Source organism: Thalassophryne amazonica, chromosome 16 (assembly GCF_902500255.1).
Source record: "Thalassophryne amazonica chromosome 16, fThaAma1.1, whole genome shotgun sequence".
Classification (NCBI taxonomy): Eukaryota; Metazoa; Chordata; class Actinopteri; order Batrachoidiformes; family Batrachoididae; genus Thalassophryne; species Thalassophryne amazonica.
The window spans coordinates 71,502,984-71,521,977 of NC_047118.1; the positions used below are offsets into that span (position 1 = coordinate 71,502,984).

General features: G+C 42.9%; 1 protein-coding gene across 3 annotated transcripts in view; it reads right to left on the reverse strand.

Annotated features, from left to right (window-relative positions):
• The window catches only part of ciita (class II, major histocompatibility complex, transactivator), an 81,704-nt gene that overhangs the window by 32,585 nt on the left and 30,125 nt on the right, over positions 1 to 18,994 (reverse strand). For all 3 annotated transcript variants that reach the window (XM_034189955.1, XM_034189954.1, XM_034189956.1), the window contains exons 5-7: positions 8,127 to 8,231; positions 5,067 to 5,132; positions 4,056 to 4,106 (exon numbers count right to left, since the gene is read on the reverse strand). In XM_034189955.1, the coding sequence (XP_034045846.1) occupies positions 4,056 to 4,106; positions 5,067 to 5,132; positions 8,127 to 8,231 (222 nt within the window). The remainder of the gene's footprint in view (positions 1 to 4,055; positions 4,107 to 5,066; positions 5,133 to 8,126; positions 8,232 to 18,994) is intronic.

An 18,994-nucleotide genomic window follows, 5' to 3' on the forward strand; every position in this document is an offset into this window, starting at 1 on the left:
GTAAATGGGAATCTGTCATGTAATAAAATTACACAAATCTTAAAGTTAGGGTTAAATATTTCTGTGAGTGCGGATACTGTCCTCGTAGTGACCGGAGATATCAACAAGGCGAATCTCAAACAAGTCATGCTGAACTTTTTCCAGCATGTTACATGTCCCACCACAGGCATAAATACAACCCCAGTTCCAATGAAGTTGAGACATTGTGTAAAATGTAAATAAAAACAGAATGCAATGATTTACAAATCCTCTTCAACCTATATTCAGTTGAATCCACCACAAAGACAAGATATTATTGTTTTTGTACAAATATTTGCTCATTTTGAAATGGATGCCTGCACCACGTTTCAAAAACGTTGGGACGGGGCAACAAAAGACTGGGAAAGTTGATGAATGCTCAAAGAACACCTAAGTAGAAACAGGTGAGTGTCATGAATGGGTATAAAAGGAGCATCCCCAAAAGGCTCAGACGTTCACAAGCAAAGATGGGGTAAGGATCATCACTTTGTGAACAGCTGCATGAAAAAATAGTCCAATAGTTTAAGAACAATGTTTCTCAACATTCAATTGAAAGGAATTTAGGGATTCCATCAGTCCATAATATAATCAGAAGATTCAGAGAATCTAGAGAACTTTCTACACATAAGCGGCAGGGCCAAAAACCAACACTGAATGCCCGTGACCTTCAATCCCTCAGGTGGCACTGCATTAAAAAACGACATCACTGTGTAAAGGATCTTACCGCATGGGCTCAGGAACACTTCAGAAAACCATTTTCAGTTAACACAGTTTGTCGCTACGTCTATAAGTGCAAGTGAAAACTCTACCATGCAAAGCGAAAGCCATACATCAACATCCAGAAACGCCACCGCCTTCTCTGGGCCCAAGCTCATTTGAAATGGACAGACGCAAAGTGGAAACGTGTGCTGTGGTCTGATGAGTCCATGTTTCAAATTGTTTTTGGAAATCATGGATGTTGTGTCCTCCGGACAAAAGAGGAAAAAGACCAGCCAGATTGTTACCAGCCCAAAGTTCAAAAGCCAGCATCTGTGATGGTATGGGGGTGTGTTAGTGCCCATAGCATGGGCAACTTACACATCTATGATGACACCATCAATGCTGAAAGGTACATCCAGGTTTTGGAGCAACACATGCTGCCATCAGAGCGTCTTTTTCAGGGACGTCCCTGCTTATTTCAGCAAGACAATGCCAAGCCACATTCTGCATGTGTTACCACAGCGTGGCTTCGTAGTGAAAGACTGCGGGTACTAGACTGGCCTGCCTGCAGTCCAGATCTGTCGCCCATTGAAAATGTGTGGCGCATTATGAAGCGCAAAATATGACAATGGAGACCCCGGACTGTTGAACAATTGAAGCTGTACATCAAGCAAGAATGGGAAAGAATTCCACGTACAAAGCTTCAACAATTAGTGTCCTCAGTTCCCAAAAGCTTATTGAGTGTTGTTAGAAGGAAAGGTGATGTAACACAGTGGTAAACATGCCACTGTCCCAGCTTTTTTGAAATGTGTTGCAGGCATCCATTTCAAAATGAGTAAATATTTGCACAAAAACAATAACGTTTATCAGTTTGAACATTAAATATCTTATCTTTATGGTGTATTCAATTGAATATAGGTTGAAGAGGATTTGAAAATCATTGTATTCTGTTTTATTTACATTTTACACAACGTCCCAACTTCATTGGAATTAGGGTTGTATAGTAGATTATACTGTTACACCATGTTTAAGGATTGCTACAAGTCCACGACTCTGTCAGCTTTTGGTAAAGTAGACCATGCCGCCATCTTTCTCATGCCAGAATATAATCAAAGGCTAATGAAGGAAGCCCCGGCAACAAGGGAGGTCTGACACTGATCTCCATAATCAGAGGCCACGCTGCAGGATGTGCTGAGTGACACGGACAGGGACATGTTTCAGGTGAGCTCCGGTGACAACATCAGCATCTTTACGTTAAGTGGTGACTAGCTTCATAGCTAAGCTAATAGACAACATTGTTCCCATAGTGACTATAAAGATTTTCCCGAACCACAAACCGTGGGTCGGCATAAGTATCCGACCAGCTTTGAAGACACGCAGCACTGCCTACAGCAAGGGACTCATCTCTGGTGACATGTCCACATAGCAGGAAGCGATCCCATGACCTTCTTGGAGTGAGGTATCAGCCCTAGCCACCATGTCCATGTTCAACATGTCCTTGGCTCACTCTGTTGTCCTGTGTGCCTCAAAATGTCACCACCCATCATCCCTGTCCCCAAGAAGCCCAACCCTGCCATCCTGAACAACTACTGTCCAGTAATATTCTCACCACTATGGTGATGAAATGCTTTGAGAAACTCATTAGAGACTTCATCAGCTCTTCATTGACCTCCTCATTTGACTCCATTCAGTTCACCTATCACCCTAACACAAGTACTGATGATGCCATCACCCACATCCTCCACTCCACAGTCACTCACCTGGACAGTGGGAAGGAGAACTATGTATGGTTGTTGTTTATTGACTACAGCTCAGTGTTCAATACCATAGTCCCCTATAGTCTGTTTACCAAGCTCAGGATTCTGAGGTTGAACATCTTACTCTGCTCCTGGTTTCAGAGCTTTCTGATGGACAGATCACAGGTGCTGAGGATAGGAAACTGTACCTCCAACTCCCACACCCTCACCATCAGAGCCCCAAGGATGTGTCCTGAGTCCTCTGCTCTACACCCTCTATAGATGGCTGCAAAGCCACTCACTCCTCCAATGTCAACGTGAAATTTGCAGATGACACAGTCATGGTAGGCCTGATCTCCAACATCAAGGTAGCAGCCTATCTGGAACAGGTAGAGGCACTTTTGTCATGGTGTTGAAATAACAACCTGGACCTGAATGTCTCCAAAACAAGAGAGATGGTGATTGACTTCAGGAAAGACAAACAGAGGAACTGTACCATGTCACTCAAGATCTATGGATCCCCACTTTATAGAGTCAGTGCTATAGGTTCCTCAGAGTTCACATCTCTGAGGAACTGACATGGACCTCCCACATCTCCTCCCTGGTGAAGAAGGCAAGGCAGTGCTTGTATGACCTCAAACAACTAAAGAAATTAAAGATCTCCACTCCACTGCAGAAAGCCCTCTACATATCCACAATGTAGTGTGTGCTCACGAGAAGCATCAAAGCCTGGTATGACAACTGCACTGTTCTGGAGAGGAAAGCTCTGCGTCGAGTGATCCCATGAACACATGAGTAGAACAGTGCTGCCCACTCTCCAGGGCATCTATGCCAGGCGGTGCAAATCCAGAGGGTGACGAATCATAAAGGACATTCACCATCCAATCAACAGTCTTTTTCAGCGGCTGTCCTTTGGCAAATGCCTCTGTGACTACAGAGCCAGGACAGAGAGGCTGAGGAAGAGCTTCTTCCCTCAGGCCACCAGGTCCTGGAATCACTCACCCACACACATAACACATAACATAGAAGTCTGATTGATTGATTGATTGATTGATTGCTTGATTGATTGAATCACTGATTGACTGATCTATGAAACTGTATGTGTTTTAGTAAAACTGCCACTTAAATGCACACAGAGCTTTTACTCAAAAACCACCAAACTCAGTCTGAGGAACTCAAACAGGATTTCTTCTTTTGGCTTAGTGTGACATTTCATCTAATGAGTTTAAATTTAAAGTTCCCCTTTTCTTGATCAACAAAGCAACAAGCCGAATTTAACAAAGCGAAGAACTGTTTGTTCTCAAAAAGCTGATACTGTTCACTGTCACAACCTGAGGCACCAAAAACATTTCCAATTATGAAGAATTTCACTTTAAACTATTGGAAACATTTAACTGATATTGATAAGAACACAAGTTATTTTAATGTTTAAAACTTGCACCAACTTTTTACATTACAGAAAAGACAATAATCATTATTATCACGTATTTTGCTATTATGAAGCGGATTAAATTCTCCTGATTTTTCCATTTACGTAGCAAGCAAAATTTTGTCTGTGTACCTTATTTTTGTTCTTCTTAACACACAAGGAAGTAAATTTACCTGAAGTTGCTGTTGCCAAGACTTCATCAACCTCTTTGTCATTTTGGTACCCTAAAAAAAGTTGAAGATCTCTTATTAAACTCATAAACAGCCACACAGTAAATGTCAACATCTGTAAACATCTTTCAGAATATTTGCATGAATTGAAGGGAACATTCCATCTTTCAACAAATGAAGATATTCTTTCCACTACACAAGGAAAACATTCATTATTTGCTTTATGACCCCAAAATGAGTAATAGTCAAGGCAAAGTCCATGTGCTATAGACGGGTTCCTTATATCATGGATGCCTTTTTAATGAAAAGGTAAAGGAGTTGTTAAATGGTGCAAAACTAGAATTAATGATAAGGGGAACCAAATTGCTTGAAAAATGACACAAATCATACAACGAAGTATGTTTTATACAATTTTAGAAATAATCATGCCACTGGTCATACAATCCACCAGTCAAATGACAAGGAATATTTAGGTGTATTTAGTATTTAGGTTTATTTATAATATTTAGGTGTCCATTCACTTTCTATACCCTTATACTCCAATTAAGGGTCATGGGGGGCTCTATTCCAGCACTTATAGGGAAAGAGATGGAGTACACCCCGGACAGGACATCACTCTATTGCATATAGCCAGACAAACACATTCACAGTCAATTTAAAGTTTCCAGTTCAAATAACCTGCATGTCTCTGGATGTGACAGGAAGCCAGAGCACCCAGATGGAACCCATACAAACACAAAGGACCAAGTGCAATAAATAAATAAATAAAAATTGCTTAATTTTTTAGTTTAAAGTGACCTCACTGAGGTGACAGACTGGCATCCTGTCCAGGGTGTACCCCGCCTCATGCCCTATAACTGTTGAGATGGAGTCCAACCCCCTCATGACCCTTAACTGGAGTAAGTGGGTAGAGAAAATGGATGGATGGATGGATGGATGGATGGATGGCCTCCCTGAGCTAGCAACCCCACAGAAGATTTAATAACATAACAGCAAATAAAACCTTGAGGTCACCTGATTCCTTTTGCCGTTTTTCTTTCAATGGCATGTTTTCATCATCAGATTCTTCTGAGTGGAGAACTGCATAGGAAAAATAAACTATTCAACACTGCTTCACAATCCAATCAAGATGAAGCTCATTATTGAAGACAAAGTCATGTGTAATACATTAACCATTCAGCAGTAAGAATGCCAAAAACACAAGCTAGAGATAAATATAGTTAGACGTTTTGAAGGTACAAATACATTCCCTTCAAGTAATGATAATCTATTACCAAGTCATCAACAATACTAGCGATCTTAGCCCAGTCATTACAATGGATTTCTATGCTAACTTAGCAAGCTAATGTGTCATCTATTTTTTGATATCACATCAAATATCAGTGTAGACATTGGAATGTAATACAAACTACGATTCTACTGTTGAAACCCATAGTTTAGTAATCATTAGAAAGTGAAGTTTCTTGCAGATTAGGTTCAGAGTTAGTACAAACTATGATTCTACTGAGAGAAACTTCCACTGGAATCTTTACTAGGATCAGAGTCAGGGTTAAATGCTCTATAATTCTACTTTTAGAAACTATAATTATTCTCTTAGAAAGTGATGTTTCTAGCACGTTAGGGTCAGGGTTAGTACAAACTATGATTCTACTGAAAGAAACTTCCACTGGAATCTCTACTGGGTTAGGATCAGAGTCAAGGTTAAAAGGCTCTATAATTCTACAATTAGAAACTATAATTATTCTTTTCGAAACTGAAGTCTCTAGCAGGTTAGGGTCAGGGTTAGTACAAAGTATGATTCTACTGAGAATCTTGCACTGGAATGTCTACCGGGTTAGGATCAGAGTCAAGATTAAAGGCTCTATAACTCTACTATTAGGAACTATAATTATTCTCTTAGAAAGTGAAGTTTCAAGCAAATTAGGTTCAGGGTTAGTAGAAACTATGATTCTACTGATAGAAACTTTCACTGGAATCTCTACTGGGTTAGGAACAGAGTCAGGGTTAAAGGCTCTATAATTCTACTATTAGGAACTATATACTCTTAGAAAGTGAAGTTTCTAGCAGATTAGGTTCAGGGTTAGTACAAACTATGATTCTACTAAGAGAAACTTCCACTGTAATCTCTACCGGGTTAGGAACAGAGTCAGGGTTAAAGGCTCTATAATTCTACTATTAGGAACTATATACTCTTAGAAAGTGACGTTTCTAGCAGATTAGGTTCAGGGTTAGTACAAACTATGATTCTACTGATAGAAACTTCCACTGGAATCTCTACCAGGTTAGGAACAGAGTCAGGGTTAAAGGCTCTATAATTCTACTATTAGGAACTATATATACTCTTAGAAAGTGAAGTTTCTAGCAGATTAGGTTCAGGGTTAGTACAAACTATGATTCTACTGAGAGAAACTTCCACTGGAATCTCTACTGGGTTACGGTTGTGAACTAACAACTCCCCGGCCCACCTCTGCTTAAAATTCTGCAATGGATGTCCTAGGTGCCTATGCCTAGTTCAAGTACAAGTAAAATAATCTTTATGAGCCAAATCGTGATTTTGCACTCACTGACCCCATGACCTAATTAACACGTATCTCTATTTGGTTGCAAAGTCTGACATAACGCGTCACGTGATGAATCTCCTTCCAGACCCAAACGAAGAAAGTCGGCGCTATTTAACCACTGTGCAAGTCTGATGCGTGGAAACCGATGACGTCCCAACACATCCCCATTATATTTTAAAAGTATTTTCATTAGGGGGATTTTTGGGGGAGTAAATATTTAAAAAAAATAATCTGTCTGTGATATTTGAGGAAAAGAAAACATGTTTTTCTCTGCACTCGCTGGTTCTGGCGGCACAGTGTAAACAGTAAGAGAATGCCACAGCGTTGTGTGCCCATGTGCACCAATCAACCTGAAACTTCGTCGGCTTTGTCTTTCTATAGATTTCCGACTAATGGCAAAGAAAAAATTAGATGGCTACAGCTGATAAGGTAAATAAACATGACTATATTAGACATGTTACTGCCTAGTGGACCCAACAGATAATGTTAATATCACCTTCGCAAAAGTATTTAATTTAGATCAGCGACTGCAAGTGGGACGGTTATTGTTAAGAATCTATAAATTATTCGTTATTCAGTTCACATTGTGCCGGAGCTAGCTGGTGGTCGGAGATAACAGCTCTGACCACTTACCTTGACGAAAACACGTTTGTTTTTGTCTCGCGAACGCTCCACTGAGGAAATTAGATTATTCCGACTATTTACCCAGACTGACAACAAATATGACAAACATAAGTACTTTTATGCACTTTTTGAGGCATTTTGTGAATGCAGAAACACGTGGTCCAGTGTTATTAAACAAACGCACCCATCCACGCCCCACTGTGGAAAACAAGATTAGTTGCCTAATCAGTGGGTCAGAGTCTGACGATTTAGCCAGCCTGACAACAATTATGAGTAAAGTAAGTACTTTTATGCATGTTTTGTGGTTTCTTCAGGCATTTTGTGAAGGCAGAAATGCGCTCCGACCTCAAAACGTGCTTCTGTGACATAAACCTAACGCGTCCTCTCTTTTTCTGTGGCGTTTAATGGCAGCCGGCATCCTTATTGTTGCATTGTACCATTTGCAACATTTACAGACATCACCCAACCAGAATCAAATGAATTCAAACCCTTTTTAACCCATTCTGGTGCGCAAGAAAAGAAGTTTGTCAACGTAAACAAAGTGACCCACTCAACCATCGCTATAGAGTTTGTTTCTTTGGGTTCGGAAAGAGATTTATCACGTGACGCATTACGTCACGGCTTTGCAACCGAATTGCTACTGTGATTGTTCCTTCCACTGGGTCTACCCAGGTGCCAAGTTCGATTAGACTGGACCCTTTGGTCTTGGAGATGTAGTCCTAAATGCTCCAGTGTAGGATAGTCTTGATTATATCCCCATCCTACATGCTGTGGTGGGTGAGTAATACTAATACACAGAAATAGATAAATACATTTATTGGTATTTGCAGCACTAAACTAGGTTGTCACTCTGAGTCAACTCTGCTGCAGTTATCAGGTGGTGATTTACCACATGGTCGTCTTCTCCTGTTATGTGTTGTGCGTCTTGGTGTTTCTGTTGTTGTCTGTTGGCATCTGTCAGGGCTAGAAGGAGGTGTTGGCATGGAAACGTCATCTAATAGGCATGAAAGAGGAAGGAAAAGAGTCAATGAAGCAGCCAGCAGGAGCAGGAACACTTCAGCTAAAATGTGAAAACCACAGCAATGACGCAAAACAAAGCCAAACATCACAATGATTAAGAGATATGTGGTCAACCGCCATGAACAGGGGCATCAAGCCTCACGCACTGACCGTGAGACACATACACAAACCACGTCACATAGACACAAGCCAAACCTTGTTATTTATCATGAGAAGAAAGGGGTAAAACCCACCAAGGTGTTCCAGTATATAAATAATGAATGTTTAAGAGTTCAATGGTACGAATATTTCATGAGGTGAAAGCTGGAACATACCATTCAATGAGGCGAAGCCTCACCTCGTTGAATGGTATGTTCCAGCTTTCACCGAATTAAATATTCATTCCATTGAAAGAATGCAAAACATTCATTATTTGTTTTATAGAATGGCTAAAATAGATCCTTGTCATTTGATATTTTATTAATTTATAAACAACGGGACTTACTTACAAAAAAAAAGACTTTGTATAGTTCCTCAGTCCAGGCAAGAATCACATCAGCTTTTCAACTTTTCATCTGAAAAGTTCTTCATGCATCCAGACGGCTTACAGCGGAGTGAATTTTGTGTGTGTGTGTATGTGTGTGTGTGTGTGTTACAAGAATTAACAGTGTCAGTTAGCTCAATCAAATCGTCGTCTCTGTAGAGTCGTCCCATGCAGGCATGCGCACACACAACCAGGTCGGCACTTGTGCATGCGTGTACTACCAAAAAAATGACTGTGTACATCCTCAGTCTAGTGAAAAAAAGTCATGTCAGAAATTAGTCTAGCTTTTCATTCTACCTTCCTGCTAACAGCCTCCAGAAAGCGCAGTGGATTTGTTTTGTGTGTGTGTGTGTGTGTGTGTGTGTGTGTGTGTGTGTGTGGGTGGGTGGGTGGGTGGGGGGAGAGCGCACGTGCATGTGCGAGCATGTGTGTGTGTGCATGTAGGCGCGTGTGCATGCATGTGTGTAGGCACGTGTGCAGAGTGCAATGGTACCAAACGTATGGAACCAAATTTGCACTCTAAATGGGACCAAACTGCACTCTAAATGCAATGCAGCACAAATGGGACAAATAATCCACGTCATGTGGCATACAAAGCACCAATCAAATGACAAGGATCCACTCAGCCATTATATAATATACAAATAATGAAGGTTTATGAGTTCAATGGTACACATATGTCATGAAGTGAAAGATGGAATGTTCCATTTCAATGAGGCCAAGTTGAATAGAACATTCCATCTTTCACCAAATTAAATATGAAAGAATAAAAAAACATTGACTATTTGTTTTATATAACGACTAAAATAGATCCTTGTCATTTGATATTTTATTAATTTATAAACAACAGAAAAGGGACTTACATTTTGGTGTTCGTCACTGGTGGTTTGATGTCAACAGTCCAAGAGGAACTTTAAATAGGAGTCCCAAATTGTTCTCAGTCAACTTTGAAAAACAGTTAGATAGTTCAAAAATAATCCTGACGATGTAGTCCGTGATGCCGTGCACTGACTGTTTGTACTTCCAAAAAACAAAAGAAAAAAAAGACTTTGTGTACTTCTTCAGTCCAGCGAAAAATCCAGCTCTTCATGTCTCCAGACGGCTTATGGTGTAGTGAATTTGTTTGTTTGTTTTTTGTTAGATGAATTTGCAGCATCAGTTCGCTCCTTCAAATCATGTTCTGTCAGCAAAAAAAAAAACTCCGACATGTTCAGCTAAACGCCACCCCCACTTGCGGGCAGTGGAGTAGCATGCAATGGCACAAAACCTATGGAACCAAATCTGCACGGTAAATGCAACCAAATTACACACTAATTGCAATGCAACACAAATGGGACGAATAGTCCGTGTCACGTGACATACAAAGCACCAATCAAATGACAAGGATCCACTCAGCCGTTATATAATTAATAATGGATGAGACGTATACGGAATGGAGTTTTCTAGCATAGCATAAATAACCACCTACCAGCCAATCAGAAAACAGCTATGGCTGTCAAAACAGCACATGAATTTAGATTACTTTTACCTTGATTACCTCATTTCTTGAAATCCTTTGATTTTGTCATTGGTCTGTCCACAGCTGTTATCTTTAAACATAAAAACAGTGATTTCAGCAAACTGCCGAGCTCAGACCAGCTGCTGAGGTTGTTCTGAAAGATTTTTCCTGTTGCTCTGCTAGTAAGTCAGTTAATTACTTTACTTATAGAAGTAACTTGCTTTCATAACTGTCATAATAACACCACCTTAACGCTCTGGGGTCCGAGGGCATTTTTTGGACAGTTCACTCGCCTGGCATAAATGTTTAATTATTGCTGTTAACAGCTCTCCCTGCATCCCACAATCAAGTTTTATGTCTCTTTTTTCAGGACAACCTGTGCTTTCAGAATATATATGTTTTTGTTGTATTTTATAAGTGTAATAAAGGTTTACAATCAAAAATGGGCAAGGAAAAAATAAAGCGAAAAATAATTTTCCACACACATTTATTCAAAACACACAGCAAACTATAATAAATAACTGTTTTGACACTTTATAAAGGTAATTTGAGGTCTTGTGTGAAAGACTGTACAACAAAAAGGTTCAAACAATAAACACAAATGCACATTTTGAACAATATATACAAAATGGTCTATGCGTTTGTTGTCCATTGATATGGTAAACAGTGCTTTACACAGAGAAAGCAACAGAGTTATCTAGTAACATTCACATGCAAACTAGTGGAGCAATCCTGATAGTTACACAATCTTTGTTTGAGCATGTGAGACTGTCATCAGAGGCTCTCGTCCTGCTTTCACTGATCGCTGTGCGTAATGGCGCAGGGCACACTGAGTATGTACTAATAGTATGTACTCATTGGAGCACCCAGGTGGCTATTCAAATGGGCCAACTAGTAACATATCACTCCTGAAAACAATCTTTGGCTTTTCATGTGAGGTAAACCTGCCCTACGATTGGATTTTGGAAAACCATGTGACGGTGAACCAATTCCGATTGGACACTCACATTGCGCACGTCATCACACAGCTTCTATGAGGAGTACAAAGATGGCTGATGGCTGGCTCGAAAGTCCACGGTCTTAACTTTTTCAGCAAACAAAAAAGAGTAAGTTTCTATCTCATATCATTCAAAAGTTATTTATAATTTAGTAAAGCTTGGTCCTAGCCGTTGTATACAACGGCGTTGGCCCCAGAGGGTTAACTAAGGTGATAAATATTAAAACATACTTTGCAGTGCAGCAATGAGTCATGCTCAGTGTGTTTATAAAGTTACATTTTTACAAAGTTCATAGGTTACATCTTTTATTTTCATGCAATGAAACTGTAGTTGTTTTTGATGTGTGAAGGTTTGTTTTAAATTTTATTCATTTATTTTTTGCTCACTTCTTTTACATTTTTCCGCTCAATATGATTCATCATTTGAATGATTTGTGTTTTCATTACCTCCACCAATGAAGTTGGAGGCTATCTTGTTGCCCTTGTTTGTTTGGTTGCAAACAGCCTGGAGCCCACTATTTTTCATATATCGTTATGAGATTTTTACTGAAGATTCATATCCTGATAGGCAAGAACTGATTCAATTTTCAAGGTCAAAGGGCAAAGTCAGGAAAAATCTTGGAAAATTGGAAAAATCCCCAACAAATTTTCAAAAATTCAGACCTCGGTCAGAAAAGATCAAATTTCTTTCATATTTGACAGTATTATGTAGGGTGGTATCCTTATTGTCTGGTTCGGCCCCGGCTTGGGATCTTGGTCTGAGTTTATAGCATAATTTCTTTCCGGTTTTACTTTTCATATGTTTATACTTTATCACATTAGTCTGTATATTGCTTTTCTTTGTTTTTGATTTAGTCACTGGTTTCATTCTTTATCTTATCATTTAGTTTTGCAATCATTCATTTATTCATGGTCTTCTGTAGTAGTTATGTATTCTCTGGTTTTGCACCCCATCACACCCTAATTAGTCTGCTCCTTATTTAAGCCCTCACAGTTCCACAGCTCACTGCCCGCTTGTTGACTTAGTTCACTTTCTCACCTTTCGTTCACGACCTGTTTGCTTTGTAGTTCCTGTCCTTGCTTGTTTGCTCCGACCTCCACCTTGCTGAATCCTGAACTCCGCCTGTATTTTGACTCTGCCTTTGTTTTACCTGTTTTATTCCTCAATGCCGTGTGAGTGAACCCTGCCTGGTTTATGGATCATGTCCCAGCTTGTACCATGTCTGATACCTCTGCCTCTGACTACCTGTGTACCGAATCCAATGCCTGGTTTCTAGATAAAGCCAACCATGTCTGTGAGTCTGCATGTGTCTCCTAATGATTCCTGTGCCAAGCCACCACGAGTCCTGATACTTATCAACTGACAAAGTTTGATCGGGATGTGATCCAGATTATAGATTTTGTGGCCATTTAAATTTAACATTGAAAACCCCATTTAATGTATAGTTTACATTATACATGTATGTTAATCAAATGTGCCCCAATCACTCTTATATTTGAAAATAAGGTGCAGACTGGCACTCACTATCACATGACAACATTTGATCCAGATCTGATCCAGGTTGTGGATTTTGTGGACATTTGAATTTAATATTGAAAAGCCCATTTGGTGTACATTTTGTATTATATCAATCAATAGTGCCTCAATCACTCTCATTCCTGACAATGAGGTGCAAAATGGCACAGGCCCGGATCCAGACCAGTTTGGACCGATGCAGTTGCATCGGTCAGATTTTTTTACGCATCGTTCGTCATCAGTTAAAAAAAAAAAAAAAATCTCGAATAATCCCGAATAGTGCCGAACGTGTCCCCGCGGTGAACACAGCTTTTGATTTGATCCCACAATGCACCATGCAGGTGTACACAGGAAAATTCAAACAGGATCAAACAAACATAGCGTCAGTCCAGTCCAGTCGATGATCATGGCATCCAGGAAAAACGTTGTGCAAGGAAAATTGGGTGCTTATTTCAGCAAGAAATGGTGAGTGGTTTATAAATAGTTTTCAGACAATAGTGTGTAAAGGTATTCTATGATGACTGAAATGACATTTTCGGTGGTTTTCATGTCAACCTATATGGATTGTCCATAAATTATACGGATTTTTCCGAGTTTCAGTGTCATACGGATGTACAAATAAAGTCGGATATTCAGGGTTTGGTCTGCAGCGGGTCTGTAATCAACCGTTTCTGCAGCGCGACTCCACTTTGAAGCGTGAACCATTGAAGCAATGCTTCGATCCACTAACTCGTTGGTTCTTTGATTCGCTGCTCTTCAGAAATGGCAAGTCCGCTTCTTAACCCCTCTCACAGCCATTAAAATACTGTGAGTCACTTTTCTGTGGATTAAAGTCACTAACTGGGACTCTTGTCTTGTTGCAGTCAAGAAACGAGAATCGTCCTCCGTTCCGTTGGCACAGCTCCAAACGCTGCACGGCTCTCTGCTGAGACAGAGTCCGCTCGGAATTAATAACTTCACAAACGTCGTAATACAGACAAGAAACTACAATTGACTAAAATGGTTTTTTTTACCCTCCCAAAATGATAAGTGCTGTATTTCTTTACAAATTACATCCTGAAGTGAAGCACAGCAGCTGTAAGAGCTCAGCTCAGATATATGGAAAGACATTCATGCCAATAATGTCTGAAAGGAAATGCTTTTGACAAAAACTACAGATTTTGTTTATTTCTATTTATGTCCAGAGATCAAGGATCCACCATGTAGAGTTTATTATGTCCAAAGTTTAAGGATCCAGTGACCAATTTCATATTTATTTACTTTAAGACTCAATAAAATGTTCAATTTCAATTTAATTTCAATTTAATCAGCTTATAAAGTGCCAAATCACAACAAAATCTAAATATACTAAAACAAATACATCACAATTGTGATATATTTGTTTTAGTATATTTAGTCATGGACATGAAGAATATTGTTACCTGCTGGACTTTCTAATTTTGATTGGTATCAATGGAAATATTATTATTAAGAATATATGCAGTCATCTTTTTATTGATTTTATCAATTGAAAAAAAATATATAAATTCAGGTATAATTGAAAGATTTTGGCAATAAATTTGATCCTGTTTACAGTCAATTTTTGTTATAGTGTTGTTTTTTTAGGACATCATATTTATACAAATAAGAAGTGTTCACTATGGTCCATGAAGTATAATAAATATATTAAAAGAAGTGTGACACTGTATGTTGCACACAAATAAAAGAATGAAGATTATTGAATAACAAGATGCGTACAATTTTTATTTTATCACTGGGCAAAAATGCATCTGTCAGATTTTCACTCTGGATCCAGCCCTGTGGCACTCACAAAGAACAGACTAAGTTTAATTGGCATCTGATCTGTATTAAGGGTCACTGATTTTAATACTGAAAATGCATTTGATCTATATTTTGTATTATATTTTAACTTATAAAAACCCACTTCTAACAGGACTTGGACCTTGAAAATTTTTTTCAAGGTCAAAATTTGTGGAACTGGAAACTAGTGATGGTGGAGGTTTGCGGTCTATGAACGCGGCGCTCTACTTATTATTATTACTTGTAGTAGTAGATTTAGAGCAGAGCAGAAAGTTCAGCAGTAACATACAAATAAATTATTTAAAAAATCATACATTGTGATTTCCGGACTTTTTTTTTTTTTTTAGATTATGTCTCTCACAGTGGACATGCACCGAAGATGAAAATTTCAGACCCCTCCATGACTTCTAAGTGGGAGAACTTGCAAAATCACAGGGTGTTCAAATACTTATGTTCCTCACTGTATAGGCATTGCTGTAAAATTTTTGTAGCACAGCACTCATTATACCAAACACCAACAATCCACTGACATTTAAAAAGCTCACATTTAGGAAAATCTTCAGCAATGTAAATCAGATCAAAAAGTGTCTTTAAAAACACTGAAAACTTCATAACATTGAGGTTGTTGGGAAAGTGTCGTAGCACGGACCCACAACAGGGGGCGCAAATGAACGGACAATGAGTAAGCCAAAAGGTAACAATTTAATGTTGTGATAATACACAACGAAACGTGTCGTAATTTTCACAGTCAATAAACACCAGGTGATGTGTGGACAGGCTCGAAGATAGAAGGCGCCCGACGAGAGAGAAGCCGTGTCCCACACGGCTTCCACCACCAACGGTCTGAAGAACACCGGAGCCGCCAAGTCCTGAGTCCCCAGGTGGCCTCTGTCTTCGACTGTCGACCCTGGTACTGCTGGCAGAAAGCAGAAATATGATGTGTGAGTGTGAGTCCGCACACTCAGTAATTTACAGTCCAGACACCGTTAGGAGGGAGCACCTCCACCTCCAAATCACACACACTCGTGCAGCTCCTGTTTGTCCCTCTTCTGGGTCTTCACAGGAATGCGACTGCACACAGAACAATGTTAGACAACGTATTAGTCAGCAGAGAAATTACCTTGGTACTGGTAGTCGATTTCTCGGCGGGGAGGTGGAGTTGCAGTCCGGCTTTTATGGTGGTGATGATAAACGAGTGACAGCTGGTGCAGAGGATGAGTGACAGCTGTCACTTCCTCTGGGTCTGGCGCCCTCTCGTGCTTGGAGCCCGCACTCCAAGCAGGGCGCCCTCTGGTGGTGGTGGGCCAGCAGTACCTCCTCTTCAGCGGCCCACACAACAGGACCCCCCCCCCAACGGGCGCCTCCTGGCGTCCGACCAGGCTTGTCCGGATGTCTTGCGTAGAACTCGGCCAGGAGGGCCGGGTCCAGGATGAAGCTCCTCTTCACCCAGGAGCGTTCTTCAGGTCCATACCCCTCCCAGTCCACCAGATATTGGAAACCCCGGCCCTTACGACGGACGTCCAGGAGCCTGCGGACTGTCCAGGCAGGCTCCCCGTCAATGAGCCGGGCAGGAGGCGGCGTAGGTCCCGGAGTACAGAGGGGCGAGGTGTGGTGTGGTTTGAGACGGGAAACATGAAAGACAGGGTGAATCCGCAGTGAAGCCGGGAGTTGAAGCTTCACTGCGGCCGGGTTGATGATCTTGAGGATCTTAAAGGGTCCAATGAATCTGTCTTTCAACTTTGGGGAGTCAACACACAAAGGGATGTCCTTGGTCGAGAGCCACACCTCCTGCCCGGGCTGGTATGTGGGGGCCGGGGAACGTCGGCGGTCCGCATGGGTCTTGGCCCTCGTCCGGGCCTTTAACAGGGCAGAGCGGGCGGTCCGCCACACCCGGCGGCACCTCCTGAGGTGGGCCTGGACCGAGGGCACACCGACCTCTCCCTCCACCAGCGGGAACAATGGGGGCTGGAACCCAAAACATGCCTCAAAAGGGGAGAGGCCGGTAGCAGACGAGACTTGGCTGTTATGGGCATACTCGATCCAGGCCAGATGGTGATTCCAGGCCGCAGGGTGCGCGGAGGTGACGCAGCGAAGGGCCTGTTCCAACTCCTGGTTAGCCCGCTCTGCCTGGCCGTTGGTCTGGGGGTGGTACCCGGACGAGAGACTCACGGTGGCCTCCAGCTCCTTACAGAAACTCTTCCACACCTGCGAAGAGAACTGGGGACCACGATCTGATACAATGTCCGATGGTATCCCATGCAGCCGCATGACGTGGTGGACCAGAAGGTCTGCCGTCTCCTGGGCTGTCGGGAGCTTCGGGAGGGCCACGAAGTGGGCCGCCTTGGAGAACCGGTCCACTATCGTGAGAATAACGGTGTTGCCCTGGGACGGCGGGAGGCCCGTGATGAAGTCCAGGCCGATGTGAGACCAGGGGCGATGAGGCACTGGCAGGGGCTGGAGGAGTCCCGTCGTCCTCCGATGGTCTGCCTTGCCCCTGGCGCAGATGGTACAGGCCTGGACGTAGTCCCGGACGTCGGTTTCCAGGGACGCCCACCAGAAGCGCTGCTGGACTACTGCCACAGTCCTATGCACTCCGGGATGACAGGAGAGCTTGGACCCGTGACAGAAGTCCAATACGGCAGCTCTTGCCTCTGGTGGGACGTACAGTCTGTTCTTGGGGCCAGTCCCCGGGTCCGGGCTCCTTGTCAGGGCCTCCCGGACGGTCTTCTCCACGTCCCAGGTGAGGGTGGCCACGACAGTGGACTCGGGGATGATGGTCTCGGTGGGGTTCGACAGCCCCGCTTTGGCTTCTTCTTCGTGCACCCGGGACAATGCATCTGGTTTTTGGTTCTTGGTCCCGGGGCGATACGTGATCTGGAAGTCAAAGCGCCCGAAGAACAGAGACCAGCGGGCTTGCCTGGGGTTCAGCCGCTTGGCGGTCCGGATGTACTCCAGGTTCCGATGGTCTGTGAAAACCGTGAAGGGCAACGATGCCCCCTCCAGCAGGTGTCTCCACTCTTCAAGAGCCTCCTTCACTGCAAGAAGTTCCCGATTGCCGACGTCATAGTTCCGTTCAGCTGGGGTCAACCTGCGGGAATAAAAGACACAAGGATGGAGGACTTTATCAGCCTCCACGCTCTGGGACAGCACGGTTCCTATCCCTGAGTCAGAGGCGTCCACTTCTACTATGTACTGGCGATCAGGATCAGGCTGCACCAGAACTGGTGCAGTCGAGAACCGGCGTTTCAACTCCTGGAACGCGGCTTCGCACCGATCCGACCAGGCGAAGGGGACCTTGGTGGAGGTCAGGGCAGTCAGGGGGCTAACTACCTGACTGTAACCTTTAATGAACCTCCTGTAGAAATTTGCAAAGCCTAGGAACTGCTGTAGTTTCCTGCGGCTTGTTGGTTGGGGCCAATCTCTCACCGCCGCAACCTTAGCCGGATCAGGGGCGACGGAGTTGGAGGAGATGATGAACCCCAGGAAGGACAAAGAAGTGCGGTGGAACTCGCACTTCTCGCCCTTCACAAACAGCCGGTTCTCCAACAACCGCTGTAGGACCTGACGTACATGCTGGACATGGGTCTCAGGGTCCGGGGAAAAGATGAGTATATCGTCCAGATATACGAAGACGAACCGATGCAGGAAGTCCCGCAAGACGTCATTTACCAAAGCTTGGAACGTCGTGGGGGCGTTAGTGAGGCCGAACGGCATGACCAGGTACTCAAAATGACCTAACGGGGTGTTGAATGCCGTCTTCCATTCGTCTCCCTTCCGGATCCGAACCAGGTGGTACGCGTTTCTAAGATCCAATTTTGTGAAAATTTGGGCTCCATGCAGGGGCGTGAACACTGAATCCAACAGAGGTAACGGGTATCGGTTGCGAACCGTGATCTCGTTCAGCCCTCTGTAATCAATGCATGGACGGAGTCCGCCGTCTTTCTTGCCCACAAAAAAGAAACCAGCACCCATCGGGGAGGTGGAGTTTCGGATCAGCCCAGCAGCTAAGGAGTCTCGGATGTAGGTCTCCATTGATTCGCGTTCCGGACGTGAGAGGTTGTACAACCTACTGGACGGGTACTCAGCGCCCGGGACCAAATCGATGGCACAATCATACGGTCGGTGCGGGGGAAGAGTGAGTGCCAGATCTTTGCTGAAAACGTCAGCAAGATCGTGGTACCTCTTTGGCACCGCCGATAGATTGGGGGGAACTTTGACCTCCTCATTAACCGTAGTGCCGGGAGGAACCGAGGATCCTAAGCACTCCCGGTGGCAGGTTTCGCTCCACTGCGTCACAACCCCAGACGGCCAATCAATCCGGGGATTGTGCTTCACCATCCATGGAAAGCCCAAAATCACTCGGGAGGTAGAAGGTGTTACATGGAACACTATCTCCTCCCTGT